The sequence below is a fragment of the Bombyx mandarina genome, chromosome 15 (assembly GCF_030267445.1).
Source record: "Bombyx mandarina strain Sakado chromosome 15, ASM3026744v2".
Classification (NCBI taxonomy): domain Eukaryota; kingdom Metazoa; phylum Arthropoda; class Insecta; order Lepidoptera; family Bombycidae; genus Bombyx; species Bombyx mandarina.
This window is the reverse complement of record NC_143221.1, coordinates 7,341,561-7,361,716: the sequence shown is the minus strand read 5'-3', so window position 1 is coordinate 7,361,716 and position 20,156 is coordinate 7,341,561. Positions and strand designations below refer to the sequence as shown.

General features: G+C 36.6%; 1 protein-coding gene across 7 annotated transcripts in view; it reads left to right on the top strand.

Moving 5' to 3' along the window:
* Positions 1–20,156, top strand: part of sick (sickie) — a 256,372-nt gene that overhangs the window by 31,339 nt on the left and 204,877 nt on the right. The window contains exon 1 of one of the 7 annotated variants that reach the window (XM_089733161.1): positions 5,284–5,737. The exons of the other annotated variants lie outside the window; for them this stretch is intronic. Coding sequence (XP_089589287.1) covers positions 5,702–5,737 — 36 coding nt within the window. The 5' untranslated portion in view covers positions 5,284–5,701. Of the gene's footprint in view, positions 1–5,283; positions 5,738–20,156 lie in introns of those variants that run through there. 7 annotated transcript variants of the gene reach the window in all.

Below are 20,156 nucleotides of genomic sequence, written 5' to 3'. Positions count from 1 at the left end.
GATTTTGCATAATAAAACAGAACAATGAAAAGCTATTAATTAGTTCTTGAATCAATTAATGAATTAAATACTTATAAAAAATAAACATATTATGTTCCATAAAATCGACACCCTATTTATATTAATTTATCTAACTATAATTACTTGTAAAGCTCTCTAAACAATGAACCGTCTTAGAATAGTAATAAGGAACTATTGAAGGAAGTATACTACAAGATTTCAAATTCCAAGTTCAATGCTAACACGGCTAGGTTCAGTGAGGTTAATTAAGTCGTCGCGTACTAAATCCGAATTAAGTTTAGCTGAACTCTAGGGACGTGTAGGGGCTGGCTAACTGTCATAAGTTAATGCGATGGGCAGAATGAATTATTATACTGACTTAGTGGGTAAGTAGGATAACACTGATTTATAACACAGGTACAGAACGTAATTTAAGGAAGTGATAAATTGAAAAAAATATGAACCGCATTGCCTTTGTACGATTATAAAATTATATGTAAAATAATATATTTTTCTTATATTTATCATACGGACATCCTTAGTTTTCTTAAAAATGTATTTTATATTTAAGATTTTTTTTGCTGTTCAATAATTTACAAACACTACTTAAATAATTTTCTCTTTATTTATTTCTGCCATTACAACTACTTTTAATCCAATAAGATAGTCTTAAATATAAACATGCGGGTATATTGTCAAGTTCGCGTTTGCCACATGGGGGAAGGTCTATTTCTGATTCGGAGCTCTGTTATAGCTGCACCATTATTTCTATTTATTTTGTTGACATCCACCAAACGTACAATGAGGACGATGAACTTGTGATCTGATTTAGGGCTGCGTCTTGGAGGTGAAAATTTTCATTTATAAAACCCGTCTGAGTAATTTCTATAGAAGTTAAACTGGCCATATCACATTCAACAGAGACACACTATAGCTTACATAAATTATTTATTTAAATATTAGAATCATTGCGTTGACACAATGACAGAAATCCTACTAAATTCTTTTCTTAGTTTTCGTTCTTTATAGCAAAGCTTCAAAGAATAATTGTCAATATTTTATGTTCTAAAATATTTTTTTAAGTCTCGTCTCGGCAGGTCAAGTGTGCGAGGACCCTTCGTGTGTCATTCCCAATTCGTTGTGTCATCGAAACGTAATAATTCCCCTCGCAGACGGAGAAATCGGAAAGCTATTTACAAAGAAACTGGGGACTCTTACGAAGGACCCTCCTAAGAAAATCGACTGGCAATAACGCGTATTGAATAAATGCACTCAATGATCACGTCGCGTATCTGCGTTACTTTCAATTTCGTTTATTATTAATACAAGGAAACCTTCTATGAAATACATACGTATTTAGTTAATGGAAAATGGGAGACTTCGATATATTCGGCTTGATAGAAAAAATATTTTTGAAATGTTTTTGTTTATCTCTATTAATATTATAAATATTTTTTAGTATGTTTGAAGATATATTGTTAAGTATGAAGATTTGTAAGTGTGTTATGTAATAACGAAAAATATTTGAACAAATTTAGATGAATTTTAGGAGAAAGATATAAACTATATCTGGATTAACACATACAATACATTTAATTTAGTAAATTATATGTATGATCCTGGCAAGACGGGTATTTCTATAATTTCAGTGTTTGGTGATTTTATGTTCACACAAATCTGAATCATAAATTGACTGATAGTTTGTGTATCAGAGAATCAGATCACAGAGAAATCCTATATCCCGCGAAAATTTTAAATAGACTTTTTTCTATCTAATTTTTTTATTTAACGCTAAAGATGCCGCGGGACACGTTTGGTTCTGAGTAGAAAAATATTCGACGTAAACAAATTCAGTAATACAGTAATCAATAATATTATATTTTTGAAAAATCGATATGTGCAAAATTCGACTATATGCACATTTTAGTTTTATTGGTTTAATAACCCGGCTCGCCGGGTGCGGTGTATAATAAGGTGCTATTTAATTTGCGCTTCAAATATTATAATTCAAGTAAATATATTCATTATTAACGAAATGACCGTAAATATGTAGATTGAAAAGTATTCGTCGAACGCGTCAAAGAAGAGCTCAGCAATCCTTTCATCTCAAAATAAAAACCACCGATAGGAAACAGAGAAGATGAATTTTTAAAATAACATAATAACTTCAAAGGACTGATGTGTAATCGTCCTACGTCACATAGGGCTACCACAACAATACGCGGCAGGGTCACGACTGGCTGTACGTCGGCTTATAGGCGATTGACCGAGCGAACGCCCTAGGGTTGTTGGAGATATGTTTTTGATATTTAATTATTTAAAAATATTGGTGCATATACGGGTCGGTGAATTATTGAAATCTTATTAAATGTTTAGCGGTTACTGTAGCCCATAGACATAACATTATGATTACCATCCCACACCAAATGAGGTCCAACTCTCAATTGTATTCAAACGGGAACGCATTACTGCTTCGCAGCAGAAATGCCCAGGCTTGTGACAGTTACTAGTGCAGACGAAGCTCCACTTCTAAATTACCGTAACCAATATGTACCATCAATATTTTATTTATGTACCTATACCTATACGATTTTTCAATTCCATAGTATTTTAACAATTTCATTAAAGAGTATAAAAAATTAGTGGTAACAAAAATTTAATGACAAATTTACAACACTTGTACGGATTTAATGTTAGTTTTAGTAAAAACAAAATCTTCTCTTTTCGCTGTAAAAACTTTACTTATATAAAAACATCGCTATATAATAATATTATTAATAAGCGATACTCAATTATCTCATTGAGTTCAAACTTTGTTCAATGCACTAATTTTGAAGTTTACGATTCGATAATAATGACGTCAAATAGACGTCAAATGAAATATATATATAGTTTAGCGATGGTCACGACGTAGTATTTTAGGGTTTAACTAGTATTAAATAATATATTTAAAAAATTTTTTTTTAATTCCGTATAAGCACTATCTGTCGTCAGACATTATAATAACTGGTGGTAGGACCTCTTGTGAGTCCGCGCGGGTAGGCACCACCGTCTTACCTATTTCTGTCGTGAAGCAGTAATGTGTTTCGGTCTGAAGGGTAGAGCAGCCGTTGTAACTTTACTGAGATCTTAGAACTTATAATATATCTCAAGGTGGGTGGCGCATTTACGTTGTAGATGTCTATGGGCTCCAGTAACCACTTAACACCAGGTGGGCTGTGAGCTCGTCCATCCACATAAGCAATAAAAAAAAGTCATTACCACTTTCTGATCTAATATATCCACAATAAAATTGTTTTCATTATTTGGTCTTCCAGCCCTAAGCAGTGCGTACCGTCTGATACAGATAATCGCGGTCACGATTCCCGTCTCTGAACGGTAAATGGTCGACAAAATGGTACAGGTACCACGTGTTGTTCCGAATCGAGTCCGACCTAATCGTAATTAGAGAGGTAGGTTAAGTATTTAAGTGGTATATGAGTTTTATTAAGTACAAGCGGCTTCATCCGGCTCCGCTCGGGTTTTTAACAAAAATTTCAACGATATTTGACGTTCTTTTATTTTTTTAAATAAAAGAACACTTATTGCGGCATAACTATAATAGTCAGACATATGCTGTTGCGGCACTTTTTGTAAATAATAATGTGTTCTACAAAGTCGTAGCACATTATTTTATTCTATCATAAATAGTTTTCGCACGGCACGCGATGTAAAGAATATTTTAGGTAATTTTTTTACACCTTGGGTTACATTATTGGAGTTTTAGTAAGGATCCCTAATTTTTTTCAAAAAAGATGCCTATGTCAGCCTATGTCACTCGGGAATAGTGTAGCTTCTAAAAAGTGAAAGAATTGTTCAAATCGGTTCAGTAGTTTCGGAGCCCATTCAATACAAACAAACAAACAAATATCTTTCATCTTTATAATATTAGTAAAGATATAGATTTGGAAGTTATATTATAACAGACTTATAATTCTACAGCATTGCGTAGCCTTCTATAAAAGTATAGAGTACAATAACTACGTATTATAGCAGATTTGGTCGAATATTTATCTATGAAATGCTATACTGTGACGGTGTACATACAGCCTCGAAGGAAGATACAAATTTTTCCAATTATAAATGTGCGCGATACCCCAACTCGATGCCTAGGTTAGAAAATAATATGTAGTTCAGCTTGCTTTTTACGCCTTTTTGTTTGAACTAAAAAGTGTAGACTTCATAAAACAGGGGGCTTTAATTTATCAAATGTGTCAGCTAATTGCCGTGTAGTGCGTGTCGACGAAAGTGAGGGCTGAATACATTTTCTTTTCCGTCTTTTATTTACGTCACCAACTGTAACGGAAAACTTGCACGCTTAAAAATTATTTGAAAAATTTTTTTTTTTTAAATTGTTGACCAAAAATCTTTATTTTTTATGTTTTTTTATTTTTATTTTCATTCGGCTTTTTAGCATAAAGTCTGTAAAACAGTGTATGAATTATAGTTTTTTTTTTAATGCCAATAACTACCAGTACTGAAGTTCAGATATGTAAGTAAGGATTAAATAAACACATGAAAACACCTCACGAAAATACTCGTCGAAAGCTTTAAAGCCTCCTTCAGGATCTATTCTAAACTAGAACCGTAATAACCTAATATAGACCATGTTTCAATGGATGTAAGTGTTACAATCTTAGAATATTGTTTGCATGTATAAAGTTAGGGTGCTCTGTTTACACTCGTAAGACGATCGATAGGGTGGTGGAGTCTCCGCGTGAAAATTGCAACCCGACGAGGCTGGAGTACCAACGTAACGAGATTACAGGAAACGAGGTCCTCAGTTTTTGAAATTTGAATTTCAATTCAACATTCTTCCATACGTCGAGGCTTCGAATTGTTATCAACATTCTTAGCATTAACGTTACCGTCTAGCCAATATAAAAAAAATCAAAATGTTATTATCAAATATTACAAAATTTTACAGCTAATCAGGTTTTTCTAAAGAAGACACTTAGAAAAAAACATACCAATATAAAAATCTACTTTAGATGGATCGCAGTTCAGCTCTTTTTTTTAAAGCATATCTCGATATCGTATTTAGCTCACTCATAATTTACGTACCCATCATGCTATAGTTAGGAGTGACTAAAATTATATATTTATACTTTATTTTGAATATGAACATCTTTTTGTTTAGGATATTTTAAATTAAAAGACTGAAACTTTTTGATGAAAATAGAATTTAAAAAAAAGTTTAATTTGCCATGATATGGCAAGAAAATACATGGAGCGGCATTTGTCGAAGTCACACCGCACTACCATACCGGCCAGCTTTAAGGTACCCGAGCCCTATGAATTTTACAATAAGGCCACTCCATTCGTCCAACGGACATTGCTCTTTGTTGCCGACGAGAATTCCGGACCTAAGCCCAGCTGCAGTACAGAGTGTGCGGTAGAACAAAACGCAACAGAAGCCGCATCAACGTCTAAATCAAACGAGGAACAAGAAAAATCCCCGAAGAAGGGTTCGTTTTTCTTTTCACCCTCGAAAAGTTGTAAGATTCATGGCCGGAGCTTTTTCCGGCTTCAGGCAAGCCCGAAGAAACCGAAATCGGAGGCAAGCGATGTCGGCTCGAGCAAGAACGCGGGCCCGCCCACTTCTAGTACGGGGGGCCTCATCAGTTATGCGCCAGGATGGTCTTTGAAGGGGGAACATCTCATGAAGTGGCAGGAATCAGGAAAAACTACGATCGAGGTGAGTGCGCTTTCAAGTTTGAACAGTATATTTATTCGTTAACAACAGGTTAAACTATTATACTACAGGAAATAAATATATACTATACTAGTGACCCACCCTCGCTTCGCTTCGGAAACTGTAATTTATTATTGATTTCTCCCCTATTTAATGGATGTTATTATACATATAAACCTTCCTCTTCAATCACTCTATCTATTAAAAAAAACCGCATCATAATCCGTTGCGTAGTTTTAAAGATTTAAGCAGTCATAGGGACAGACAAATATAGGGACAGAGAAAGCCACTTTGCTTTATACTACAGGATAAAAAAAAAACTTGTATGGTTATTGTTATAATCGAAGAAAAAAAATATGTTTATGAAATTAAATAATTGTGTTTAATTAATTAAAAGAAAACCTGAAACGCTTCAAAGAAACCACACATACACATACAACTTCAGTTTTCTTGCTTAAAGACTGATTGAATTAAACCTCGTGCAAAAACTTTTGAAATAAAACTGTGCATTCAAATCTTTTGCTCCGCGGTTCACAGGGGAGGGGAGGCTCGTGGTTGTTTTTGAAGAAAATGAAAATTTCAATCTAAACATGCCCTCAGGTGACGGGACTTCACAGGGCGAATTGTATTGTGTCGAAGTAAACTTTACAATCCAATTTAAATAAAAGACTTTGTAGCTTTCGTAATAGATCGAGGCTAGAATGAACGTAATGAAAATTCGGTCCGCTGTAAAGTTATTACTTTTATATAAAATCGTAATATCTTTTTTCATTTCGTACCGTATATTTAAGAGCTAATTTAATTTGGAAGATTATAAATAAAGCTGGAAATTTTTAAACGTAAAGCATTCCGTCAATTTTATTTGAATCCTGGATTTCATTAACTAAATGTGCATTTATAGTCTACTAATCTCGAAAGAATGTATGATGCCATTTATATGGAATCGCGAAGCAAAATCTTTCTTGTTTTGAAATGCACTTTCTTGTATCAGAACGATTTATCTAGTCGGGGTGGTTTTTCGTCGGTTAATTTATCGTGTCGGAGAATATTGCCGGATTCGTTCCGACATTTTACCCACAATAATATCGCATTAGCCGCGTCGCCACCCCCGCCTTGTGCATCCAATTTTATCCTGCGTTCCGGAAAAGTGGGGAGCACTGAGCATTTTTATTGTTTTGCCGATATAATTTTCCGTTTACTGTGAAAAACCCGAAAATTTATTATCCCGTTGAGGCCAATCTGGACATGAAGAATGATAGAGAAAAGAGCAACTTATTTCAGCGTATTTTTCATATTTGTTCGTTTTGTTTTGATAGGCATTTGTTTTTATCTATGCTGGAGAATAAGCATTCTATATCATAAATACTAACGCCAAAGTCAATAAGCTCTTGACAGCCTCTGAAAATTTGTTCGTAATACTTCGAAAAACTATGAATTAAATTTCATTTCCCTTGTATGGTTGGTTGGTACGTAGTTTTCTCTACTATGTAGTAGTAATCTCTTTCGTACTCTCTTCTACGTAGTTTTAGTAGTAGTAATCTCTTTGGCATCTGATTTTAATTGTACGAATGGATTTGAAACCTGTGCGGTTGACAATAAATATTTCGACAGCATAGCTTATTAGAACGTATATGCTATTGGCTATTCCCCTACTGTTGAATATTAATGAGGTACATCTATATTTACACCGTATCTTGAATGTATGACAGAGGAAGGAGATAAACACATATACAATCTATTCAGTTTTCAGTTATTGTTATAGAAATTGAAGTGGCTTGATTAAAGTGTTGTATTTAGAATTTATGATACTAAATAGTACTTGTGATATAAACGTTGAATGATTCGGCGGCGCATTAGTAGCGTCCCTGACTACTGGGCTGGGGATCATGGGTTCGACTCTCACATCAGGCAAACATTCGTGTGATGAAAACATTTTTTTTTGGAATTCGCCTGGATTTTTAATATGTATAATATGTATATATATTTAATCGAATTTAAGTATGTTTTAAGTGAATTTATTATACGTTTCTTATTATTAATAAAATATATTAGTATAGCTAAGTATAAAAGTTTTAACTATTCCTAAACTTTGCCGGTGAACGCCTACTACGGGGCACGATAAGGAACTTAGTTCCGAAAAAAAAGTAAGTTTATTTATTACGATACGGTGTTACACATGGACGGCGAGAAATCTGAATCGTGCGATTGACGGCTGTCGGGCCCCGCTGGCTCATGACAGGGTTAATAACAGCCGTTTTGTATAAATTTTGCAATGAGCCTCGAATTGGGAAGTCAAAGAGCAAAGTTTTATTACTTGGCTGTAATTTACAAAGGCTCTCGTATAATAATGAATTATTATTTTTACGAGGCTTAGCTCAAAATGCCAAGAGATGTAGTGTTGGGCTAGACGGAGAGGCATACGTTTTAAGGACATGTCATCAGAAAATACTGGTAAGAGTGAAGAGAGTTCATTCCAAAAAATGATGATGCGTAGCTAGAACCCAGTGGTGGTTTTGGTTGGACGCTGATAGGTGTGATGATAAAAATGTAAAGACGGAAAAAATTCTTGATCAGTTTTGAGGCAATCTTCATAATGTAAAAATACCAAAGTTGAATAGGTATAATATATATATGTGCGCTTATAGTACCTAGTTCTCAGTAGATGGCGTTATTAGTTTTCTATATCGTTCATTGATTTTAAAGATGGTTAAATATAAAAGTGCATTTCAAAGGTATTATTACTTAATGATAGCTAAATGGGTTGCGTTCACATTATAAATTATATTCATTATAAACAAACATGCCTTGCTTCAAAATCTCAAAGTACACTATTAATTCTTTTTTTTAAATTCACAATTTATAAACTATTGAAACATCAAAATAAGTCCAGACATCTCCATAATTTTGACGTCAATTCTGAAAGTAACATCTATTTTTAAACGGCTGAACATGAACTGCGTACCTAACTTTAACAGTCTTACCGAATAATTTATATTATAAGAGAATAACACGGTTGATCCATCCATGGAGGTCCGATTATACTTGCCATGTAGGTTTGAAACTAATCACAACTCTTGAGAATTTGACGTAGGTTGATAATGAAATTATAATATTGGTGTTCGAAATAATATTAACTTAATTTACTGCGTAAACTTGTCAATGGAAACGAACTAAGTTAAGGCAGATGCTTATGAAATCAGTCCCTTGTATTTTTGGTAAGCCATGATGACAATGGATTGTATTTTTCTAACGTCTCCCCTTTCACAACACCACTGTATCCGATTCCTTCATTAACGTTTATTGTGAATGGACGGGAAAATGTTTACAAACATTACTCCATCCCTATAACGGCTACGTCCACTAGTCCCAAACTATGTGAGTAACAAATTTGGATGAGATTCAAAATAATTTCAGATCTGGCAATCGAGAACATTTTCTTCGAAAGAATACGTTTTCCGAGAAGTTTATAATATTTAACGAGGGTTTTCGAAGTGAATTTGCAATTTCTTTCAGGGTGTCTCTATGTTTTTTTCCCTATTTATTAGATGTCAGCCTAAGGGGCTATTCCAGTAACGCCCGGGTTCTTAGATTCTGCGAAGCCGCCGGATCGGAATCGCGACTCACTGAGAAAATTCAGCAAGCAATATAATAATCTGTGTCTATGTATCTTTCAGCCATTTTGCTTGAAAACTGATTGCCACTAGTGATAGGAAGAAACCCTTTTTATGAAAAGTACTTGTACAAATACCGTTTTTACTTTACGAATACGTGTGCCTGATTGATTTTATAGAAGTACAGCATAGCTGCATATTGTTCTTTGTTAAACACTTTATCCGTCTTGTTATTTTGGTTCTAAACACGACGTCAGTTGTGATAATGGCTAACGTTACTGGTGGTAGGACCTCTTGTGAGTCCGCGTGGGAGGTACCACCGCTCTGCCTATTTCTGCCTTGAAGCAGTAATGCGTTTCGGTTTGAAGGGTAGGGCAGCCGTTGTAACTATATTTGAGATCTTAAAACTTATATCTCAAGGTGGCTGGCGCATTTACGTTGTAGATGTCTATGGGCTCCAGTACTTACCACTTAACACCACTTAACACACAGGTGGGCTGTGAGCTCGTCCACCCATCTAAGCAATAAAAAAAAGAAACCAGAACGATTTACTGTTTCGCGGCTGAAATGTACCTTATGCTGGTATCTATCTTTGCTGACTTAGAATGCACCCTACGACAAGTATGCATCAGGTATGCACCCTTAGTTGAGCATTGCTCTCTTAAAATATAAAGCCTTAGAGATCGACGGGCAATAAACCAAAGTGTTTTCCAATTGAGATTTATGTCTTCATATTTGTGTGATTTAAATATGAGATAGCCATTAGGGGACCATTACCACGATTTATGTGAGATCACTGTGACATTACGACGTGAAAAATAAGTTTCTTATGTCTTCGTTGGTTGTGATTCAATGAATAAGACACGTGGTGCACTTGTATCAAGCCATAGACACAGCCTACTAAGTTTCTCGCCGGATCTTCCCAGTGAGACGTGATTCTGCGAAGCACTGCTAGGACTAGTGTTAGCAAATTCTCTCAGGTTGAGCCCATAAGCTCACCATTTTTTTTTATTGCCCGTGTAGTCAGACGAGCATCCGGCCCACCTGGTGGTGAGTGGTTACCATCGCCCATGGACTTCAGCAATGCCAGGGGCAGGGCCAAGCCGCTGCCTACCGTGAAAACCTACAACTTCGAGCGATATTTAACATAACTCGTATCAAGCAACACTACTATGGCAGTGCTCAAATCCCGCAAGAATTTTTTTTTTTTAATATAATGAACACATACTTAACGCGGTTAAATAATACTCGCGCAGATAGATTCTATCGTTTTGTTGTTAAATTTATATCCTTTGTATTCACACTTACATAATACAATTCGTAATTTCGCTATTTAAGTATATTATTATCACAATTATTATATTCAGTTCGTGTGCTCTGTCCGTACAATTGGCAATGTTCCAGGTTCGATTTGCTGGAGTGCTGCCCGATTTGATACGTAGCGGCCTCATGTTTATAGCGAAACCGATTAAGAAGTCCATTGTTTGGAAAATGAATAATAAAAAAAAAGTTTGAATAACCAAAGTTAATATTTAAAAAAAAGTATTAAGCTATGATGATAATATTAAGCTATTGCATAGCTTTTATCGCGGGCTTTGAGCGCGGCGACCGAATCAAGAAATTCCGTTACTAAAATGAAACCTAACACCCCCCACTGCGCCTACCACGTAGCTCGCGTTCAACACATTCACACGTTGCGCTTGTGTAATGTTTGTGAATAAGCGCGGGGCGTGACGTCGCACTGCATGCGTATCCTGAAAAGTCTGCCCAACTTTCTCTCGCGCGGTCTAGCTTATGAGTGTGAAGGGGACAGTTAATGTTTTGCTTTTGTCAATGTTTATAAATATAGCGTGATCTTATTTTATTATAGTTTTAATATTAAATTATTATAGTCTACTTATAATTGCATATGTTGATAAAAAAAGCTATGCAATACCTTTACCGCGACAGTTCCCGAGTGCCACACGTGTTTTATTTTTCTTCGGGTTTTCGTGAGTCGTAGATATAATTAAAGCAACTTCCACGGTTCACTCGGGCATTTTTTTAATTTCCCTTTTTTATTGCTTAAATGGGTGGATGAGCTCACATTTCACCTGGTGTTAAATGGTTGTTGGAGCTCATAGACATTTACAACGTAGTAGCTGCCACCTACCTTGAGAAAACAGTTCTAAGGTCTCAGTTTTAATAATACACTACCAGGCAATAAATATTGCACATCGATATTTAGAAAGAGACAGTCGTCTAATTTTGTTTTTGTTGTACGGCGTTACCTGTGTGCGACGAAGCACTAACGATCCGGTATCTATGGAGAGAGAATATATAGAACAGACAAGGCTGTATGGGCTAAGATCCCCTTGCCTTTCCTAACAAGGAAAAATAGTACTAAAAAAAATATCTATGGAGACTAAATGTCAAGTAAGTATATGCCACAGATATAACGCTCTACGAAACAAAAATTAACCATCTCTTTCCCATGGTCGGTGTGCAATATTTATCGCCTGGTACTGTACAACGGCTGCTCCATCCTTCCAACCGAAACGCATTACTGCTTTACGGCAGTAATAGCCAGGTGGTGGTACCGACCCGTGCGGACACACAAGACGCTCTACCATAAGTAATTAGGCAAATTATAAATTCTGGCTGAAATTATAATTTCCAAGGTTTCGAATACTTTAGAGCCTTCGTGATCAAGGACGACCTTTTTATGGTTTGAGATGGACAGATGAACTATAGACCTAACTAATGTTGAATGATACCGGAATCCATATACAACGTGAATGTAATTTTGAGATATCATATTAAAGTCGTCATTGTACTGTGACAACGGTTATCCTGCGGCTCCAAATAGAATGGCGCTGGAAAAAGCAGAAAGGCTTCACAGGTATACATACCTAGGTATATATTTACATCCAAAGTTGATATACCGTTGCGTTTCCATACACGGGTCTCCAGGTTACATCAGACTACAATTATTTCAAATAAAGCACAGTTTTCATTCAGAAATCTTCTAAAGACGAACAATACTAAAAATACTCTTTTTATATCGAAATGTTCTCATTTGCTAATATTATGTGATAATAAAGCTAGCTTCAAGTTTAGTCTTTGGAAAGAAAAATAAAGCTTTAATTTATTCGTATATACAATGACTTGCGAACAAGCGAAATGCACTCTAGTCCCGGAGGAATTCACATCGGGAGGGTCTGTAATCATTATTGACAGCTTCGGTCCACAACGTCCCTTTAGTAGCCGGCTGAATATTTCAGGGAGGCTTATTAGTCAGCTAATTATACAAAGGAAGTAGTCAGGGGCGGAAAGACGGGGGGTTCTATTGTCCTACTGTAACGAGAAAGAGTCGCCGAAATGCTGTTCTGTTTGAGAAACTACAATATTTTCGAATGAGCTATTTATTTAATCTGTAGGCAGCGGCTTGGTTCTGCCCCTGGCATTGCTGATGTCCATGGGCGACGGTAACCACTCACCATCAGGTGGGCCGTACGGCATTAATTTGAAGACTTACTCTCGCGTTTAGTGTTCTTTTTAAATAATAAAAAACTATATTAAGCCCTAAAAAGTAGTTTTTTTAAGTTAAGGTACGTCTCGCCAAAACCGAACAAAATAAAATACTATTATTCTTCTTCTTCTTCTTCCAGTGCCTCTTCAATCCTGAAGGTTGGCCGTTAGCTTCCTGTATTCCTTTCTGTCAGCAGCCAGCCGGAACAGCTGTTCGACGGAGGCAATACCGGTCCACTCCCGGATATTCCGGAGCCATGACTTTTTCCTTCGCCCAGCACGTCTCTTTCCGTCCACTTACTATTATAATAAATTTATTAATCGGGCTAGTATCGAACTAAGTTGAATTTCCGGCTGGTGTAGATAATTTTATTAAAGACATTTAGTGTTTTGTGTGTTTAATGTACTTTCCTTTGTGTTATAGGCACGTTTTCGATTCGCATTATACGTAGCGAAAATTCTTAGTTCAGGGCTGTGAATTAGGAACGTTTAAACTTCAAGCAATACGGCTTTATTGCCTTTCTCCGCAAAATTTCTTAATTTATTAATTTATAAGGAATATAGGGGCGTAGTATATCCTTTGTCCGTGATCTTAGTAAGAGTGTTTCCGTTTATAGGTATGATCGATTTCCTTGGCATAGTTTTCAATAGAATTTGATTGCCGCATAAATTCTAATGCAGTCTAAAGGCCGTTGCCCTATAGTTGAAATGTGATTAAACAGCATAACTATAAACACAAGATTTTGGTGGTAGGACCTCTTGTGAGTCCGCACGGGTAGGTACCACCGCCTTGCCTATTTTTGCCGTGAAGCAGTAATGCGTTTTGGTTTGAAGGGTGGGGCAGCCGTTGTAGATGTCTATGGGCTCCAGTAGCCACTTAACACCAGGTTGGCTGTGAGCTCGTCTACACATCTTAGCAATAAAAAATAAAAAAAATACTGATTTTACAGTTGATTAGTGAAACCCGATAGTATCATTAAATATATGAAAAATACTACTCTGTTAAAACTATTCGCACGAAAACGATTTCTAATATACCAACATGAATTAGACCAAGTTTCAATGCATTTGTACATATACACACACTCATAATAATTTTCGTGTGGATTAATTTCGATCATATATATAATAATTAGTTGTGTTTATTTCTATATTATCAATTATTTAGTTAAGGAAAAAATGCCCGTTTTGTGTCTTTATAATGTAAGATTTCTTTATTTGTTAGGATTTTCTACTCGAAGCCCACTATCATATAGAAGTTTACTATAAGCATTATCTGCTCTGTACTATATACATCTATAGCACGCTACTTATTGTTAAGCTTTTTTTAGCCATCTGTTCATGTTTCATCCATAATAATTCACAATAATTTATTAATAGCCTTAAAAGCGGTTAAGTGTATCCATGAAATTGGATTTATGTGAGAAAATTCCCGGTTTCATCGATGATTCAGCTGACTCGCATTGAACGCGATAAACGTTGCTCGGATGAATAAGAGAACACGCATATATATGCGAATATTTTATTATATTTACGAAATCCTTCATATTTCTGACTTGAGGCGTTAACTTTAATATTTTAATACCCATAGACACAGCCCACTGAGTTTCTCGCCGGATCTTCTCAGTGGGTCGCGTTTCCGATCCGGTGATAGATTCTGCGAAGCACTGCTCTTGCTAGGGCCAGTGCTAGCAACACTTCCGGTTTGAGCCCTGTGAGCTACACGTCAAGGAGAAGCTGAAATAGCCTCTCAAGGCATAGGTAAAAAAAATATTATCTTAAACAAGAATATACATATGAACATGGAATAGTGTATTCTAAACTTTAAGTTTATAGCTAATTCGACTCAATCGTGTTGTCAGTTACGATTTTAGATAAATAGATGACGATGATAAATCCGTAAGTAAAATCAATATATAAATCAAACCCATTTCGATTTGAAGTCTTATTTAGTGTTTTTTGTATTATTCTTAACGTTTTAGTCTTGAATTGTTACAAACATTTTCGTTGAAATAATAACCGTGTTTTTTTTATATAAAAAGATTACAATAATATCATAAATTATTAGTATATAGCTTTGTTACTCTGGTCCGAAGAACGAGTTTAATAAATAATAAGCAGTTTTTCTACCAGCCAGTGTAATGAAATTTCCGTTTGTTATTTTAGTGTAAAATGATAAAGAAGTATCCGAAATGTAATAAATCAATGTGCAACAAATGGAACTTGTCACTGCGTTAAAATGACGGTACCGTTATCAACAAAAATAAAACAAAGTACACGGTGACGTCATCCAGTTCACGAACTGACCACCCGACCGAATGAATTACATTCGGAACGTTAGGATTGCGGACAGGTGGGATTGCTCTTCCAGCAAAGCAATCGCGAAGGAAGCAAAAAGTATCATGCCCTTTTTAATCTGGGGATATGCGCACCGAACGATTTTGTATTGCAAATGGCATCTTTAATTTGAAGGAATGCGATGTTTCAATATAATATATGTAAAGAAAGTTATTCCTTTCTTTAATTTGATTATTTAATTTGAATTATTTCACGCATGCACTGTCGACATGTGCCGGAACGTCCGCGCATGTGTTGTAAAGTCGAAAAGCCTTGACTGATAAACAATATGTCATTGTGTAAAATTTTATAAAAAATAATTTCTATTTTTCGATAGTTACAAGATTATAAAATAAACTTTAAATGTCGTTTCTTTGTTCTTTCAGAGCAACACATTGAAGTTTTATTTTAATAAAATAACATTACCTACTAATCTTATATATATGTAAAGATTTTATAACGTTATGTAATCGTCAATTTTTTTAGAAGTCTCACAATTGTATTATCACATGTATCATTAAAATGACCTTTGCAAATTGCCTCCATAAATTGATGTATATAAAATACATAAAATGACAGATGTGTTCTCTCTCGCAAATGTTTTTTAAAGTGGTACGCAAAAAGGCTCGTGTCTTTTAATCTTGAGATGTGAGAGAAATGTAATCGTAAAAAGTTACTGACGTTTTTGGAAGTGATTCAGTTTCTCTGTAATGCGTATTCATAAATAATACTGGAATGAATTCGTATTGTGTGTGCTAAGCCAAACGTAAGCCAACATAATATTGTCGAGTTAAATTTCATTGGCGAAAAAAATGGACATAAAATAACTCGTAAAACAACACAATAGTAATATAATAATACTTATTCAAAATTAACTACTGTAAAGTTTTTCAAATACTCATAACATTATTAAATATATATTTAGTATCTCAGTTAGATTTCTAACAAAAGAGAACGTCCTTTACCCACTAAAGCCCACGGAGTTTCTCGCCAGATCTTCTCAGTGGGTCGCGTTTTCGATCCGGTGGTAGATTATGCGAAGCACTGCTCTTGCTAGGGCTAGTGTTAGCAAGGCCCCCAGGTTTGAGCCCCGCGAGCTCACCTACACGTTAGAGTAACACTGATAGGCTATTAGCATAGGTCTGTAGGAAAAAAATACCCATAAAACAAAAGAAAATGCAATTTCGAAAAGGGCACATCTCTGAAAATATAAAATGTTCAGGAAATGAAAAAAACTGATTATTTTCTAAAGCAGTGGAAAATTTAAAATATTAACTTTTGAGATATATTTTAGTGTTATTTAGCAATAGAAAATTACTGGAATTATTATAAAATGGGTGTAGGTAAGCCTCAAAACTACATGTATATGAAAAAACGTATTTGACAAAATATGCGACATGTGCCCTTTTCGAAATTGTATATTCAAATATGATCCTCTGAAACAGCTCAAACCATTATCGTTGTGTCGTATAATAAATTCGCGGAGATCGTCACATGGTCGCTCGATCGAAATTGGTTTTCCCCGGCTTTTCCGCTTCTCGACCGGACTACATCCGCCTATATCAGGCACGCACTCGGCGTTCACTCGTGGGAATTTAATACTCAGATAAATGAAATTCTTGTTACGAGTTTAGGAATTCATTTTCTGGTGTTGATTTTATTAGGCGTTTGAATTGTATTAAATTTTGTTGGTGCAAATTTCAAATATAATTCGACTGTGAATGTTTTTTTTTATGATTGAAAGTTTACTGGTGGCCCGAAGGCCTTACCAGTTTCACCAGGACAGGTGGGCGAGCAAAGGCTCCGCCAAGAGGGGCGGGATTTGCTAACAACTGCCCGAGCGCCTCCGAAGGAGACCTAACAACTCAAGAGCAATTGCTTCGCGAATTAATCTACTACCGGATCGGAATCGCTACCCGCTGAGAAGATCCGGCGAGAAACTCAGCGGGCTGATGCATGGGTTAGGTTGCACGTCGACCTCTTTGTCGAGTTCGACGAGTAGGGTTACCGGGGTCCCTAAGCCTGCCCTTAGTAATTGTGAATGTTGAACAAATCCTAACTGAATGGTTTGTTGATTGATATATGTTTCCCTAATTATTTCTTCTTCTCAAATTTCACTCACTTTTCAAAACTCAACTCTTTAATGCAAAACGTTAAATGAAATTGACATAGTTTTTAGCATTTTCAATGCCTTTATCTCTTAAAAAGTCCTTTTGAAAATTCCTCATCATCAAAAATTAGTAAGGAATTTGTTATAATTAGTAAGGATTATTGAAATGGTAAAGTAAATAGGGAATTGCACCCAACAAATCAACTAATTCCGTGTTTTATGATCATCATAATATGACAAGTCCTTCCCCAGTTATCTGTTTATGGGGAAACTCTGTGAAATTCCCCCTGTTATACTAGCCTCTCATAAAACAAAGCCATGCAAATGAGTTTCGGTTGTGCCATTGTGTTCCACAAAGATGATGAAAAAAAATCAGTTGTATTTGTGCGTATTTAGATATTCTACATTTTTTATTTTATAAATGTTTAAATTAAAGATGTCTGATAAGTTATTAGACTGTACGAGTATAAATGTCTGCGAAGTCCTATGGTACTTACTGGGTTGTTCCCAAAAACACATTAATTTAGATGTCTTTTAGTGTGGAGATAATGTCTATATTGGTCTGTTTGAGAGACAGCACAGCGAAGATAGCAATCAATTGTTAATTAAATTTGTTCGCTTACTCGTTTTAGACACTTTATACAGTAAATGTCTTCGGTAATAAAATGCAGGATGTAATTATAGCGTTATAAATAAAATTTCAATGTTCAGAGTCCTGTAATTTTTGTGATAAAACATATTATTGTTTCTTTACTATATTTTTGTTTTTGTTAATGGTATACGATCCTTATGCAGTTGTCGTGACCTAAAAGATAAGACGCCCGCTATACTCATTTCTAGTGACGCAACTGTGACGGTATTCAAATCCTGTAGTGAGATGCCAATTTTTCTAATGAAATATAATGCCTACTTAACATAGGTACGTTCAAAGATGACTTCCGCGACGAATACGGACACACGAACACAAAGCTATTACAGCTTTGTGTAAAAAGCAATAATATGAATTTACGTAATTACTGGTATTTAATAAATAATGTAAAATAATAATGGCATTGCTGAGGTCAAAGGGCGACGGTAACCACTCACCATCAGGTGGGCCGTATGCTCGAATGCCCACAACGACAAAAAATATATTCTGGTAGTTACTGGCACTGTACTGTACACTACCCCTAAGTTATAAGGTGGTACCACTTGCCACTGCCACGGTAGGCAGCGGCTTGACTCTGCCCAGGCATTGGTGAAGTCCATGGCGACGGAAACCGCTCGCCATCAGGTGGTTCGTATGCCTGCAAGTGTAATAAAAAAAAATGAATTTGTCAATAAAATGTTGCTGCATAAGCAACGCGATTCTTCTCATTCTACCCTGAAATATTTTTTCATATAACATAATATATTATATACGGTTGATAAACACACTTCCGGATAGTAATATAACAAGCTATTTCGCAATTGTAAAGATTGTCACAACGTATTTAGTAGCCACATCGTGCATTGAACGTATCAAGTTACGGAGCGATCCGGTAACACGTGTTAATTAGCAGCTGACATTACTTACTTGCTTTTATATAGATTTATTTATCCGATACTAAGAAATTTAATGTCTACAAACAGTTTGACTTTGAACAATGTACCGTGCCCAAATGGTGTTTATGTGTCTTTAGAACAAGCGTTTTAATTTTTTTTTTTTTTAAGTTATTGCCATGATAGGGGGAGGACTATACTGTACACCTAATAGTTGGTATTCATCTCATACCCGATCCGGTGGACCCATATCCGATTTCGTGGACCGAATGGTAAACAGTTGACGCCGCCCTAAACACGTCATTACGGATTCTCCCGATCCATTAACGGTGGTTTTAGGTACCTCCAGCACCGGTCACCGTCTTCGTCGAACCCTCGAACCCTCGACGAGTAAATTAACCCATAGACACAACTCAAGAACTTCTAATAGCGGCAAGCGAAAGGAAAGTTGCCTTGGCGTTGCTCCAGGAGCCGTATGTGGGCGGGATCCGAAGGATGCGAGACTACCGGGGAGTGAGAATCTTCCAGTGCGCGGATCAAGGAGATGGAACGGTGAAGGCGGCGATAGCCGTCTTCGACCACGAACTAGACGTGACGGAGTGTCCGAAGCTTACCAACAATAACATCACGGTGGTAAAGATTCGTACCCGCGCCTGGGAGATCGCAGTGGTCTCCTTCTACTGTGAACCGGACCAGCCCATAGAGCCATACCTGGAGCACTTGAAACTGATTCGGAAGGACATGGGTCAGTTGAACATATTAGTCGGCGGCGACGCCAACGCAAAGAGCACCTGGTGGGGGGGCTCAACCATTGACGGCAGGGGCGAAGAAGTCTCTGGCAGTTTCGAGGACTCCGTGCGGATGCTGGCGGAGACCTTCTACCCCAAGGACCTGGAGGAGGGCGAAACCGAGGACCACCGTCGTACCCGTGAAGCAGCTAATTATGCGAACGAGTGGTCGCATGATGAACATCATGACCCACCGTTCACGCTACATGAACTGAAAACGGCGGTGGAAAGCTTCAACCCGAAGAAGGCACCTGGGGCGGACGGTCTCACAGCCGATATCTGCGCCCAAGCCATCTTCCGCGATCCGGGGGTCTTCCTTGCGCTGGCGAATAAATGCCTTGAGCAAGGATACTTCCCTAGGGTGTGGAAGGAGGCAACTGTGGTAGTCCTCCGGAAACCCGGAAAGGACACCTACACCACCCCAAAGTCCTACAGACCTATCGGCCTCTTACCAGTCCTGGGCAAAATCCTGGAAAAATTGATGGTAGCTCGTCTAAAGTGGCATCTGATCCCGCGGTTGAGTACTCGCCAGTTTGGATTCATGC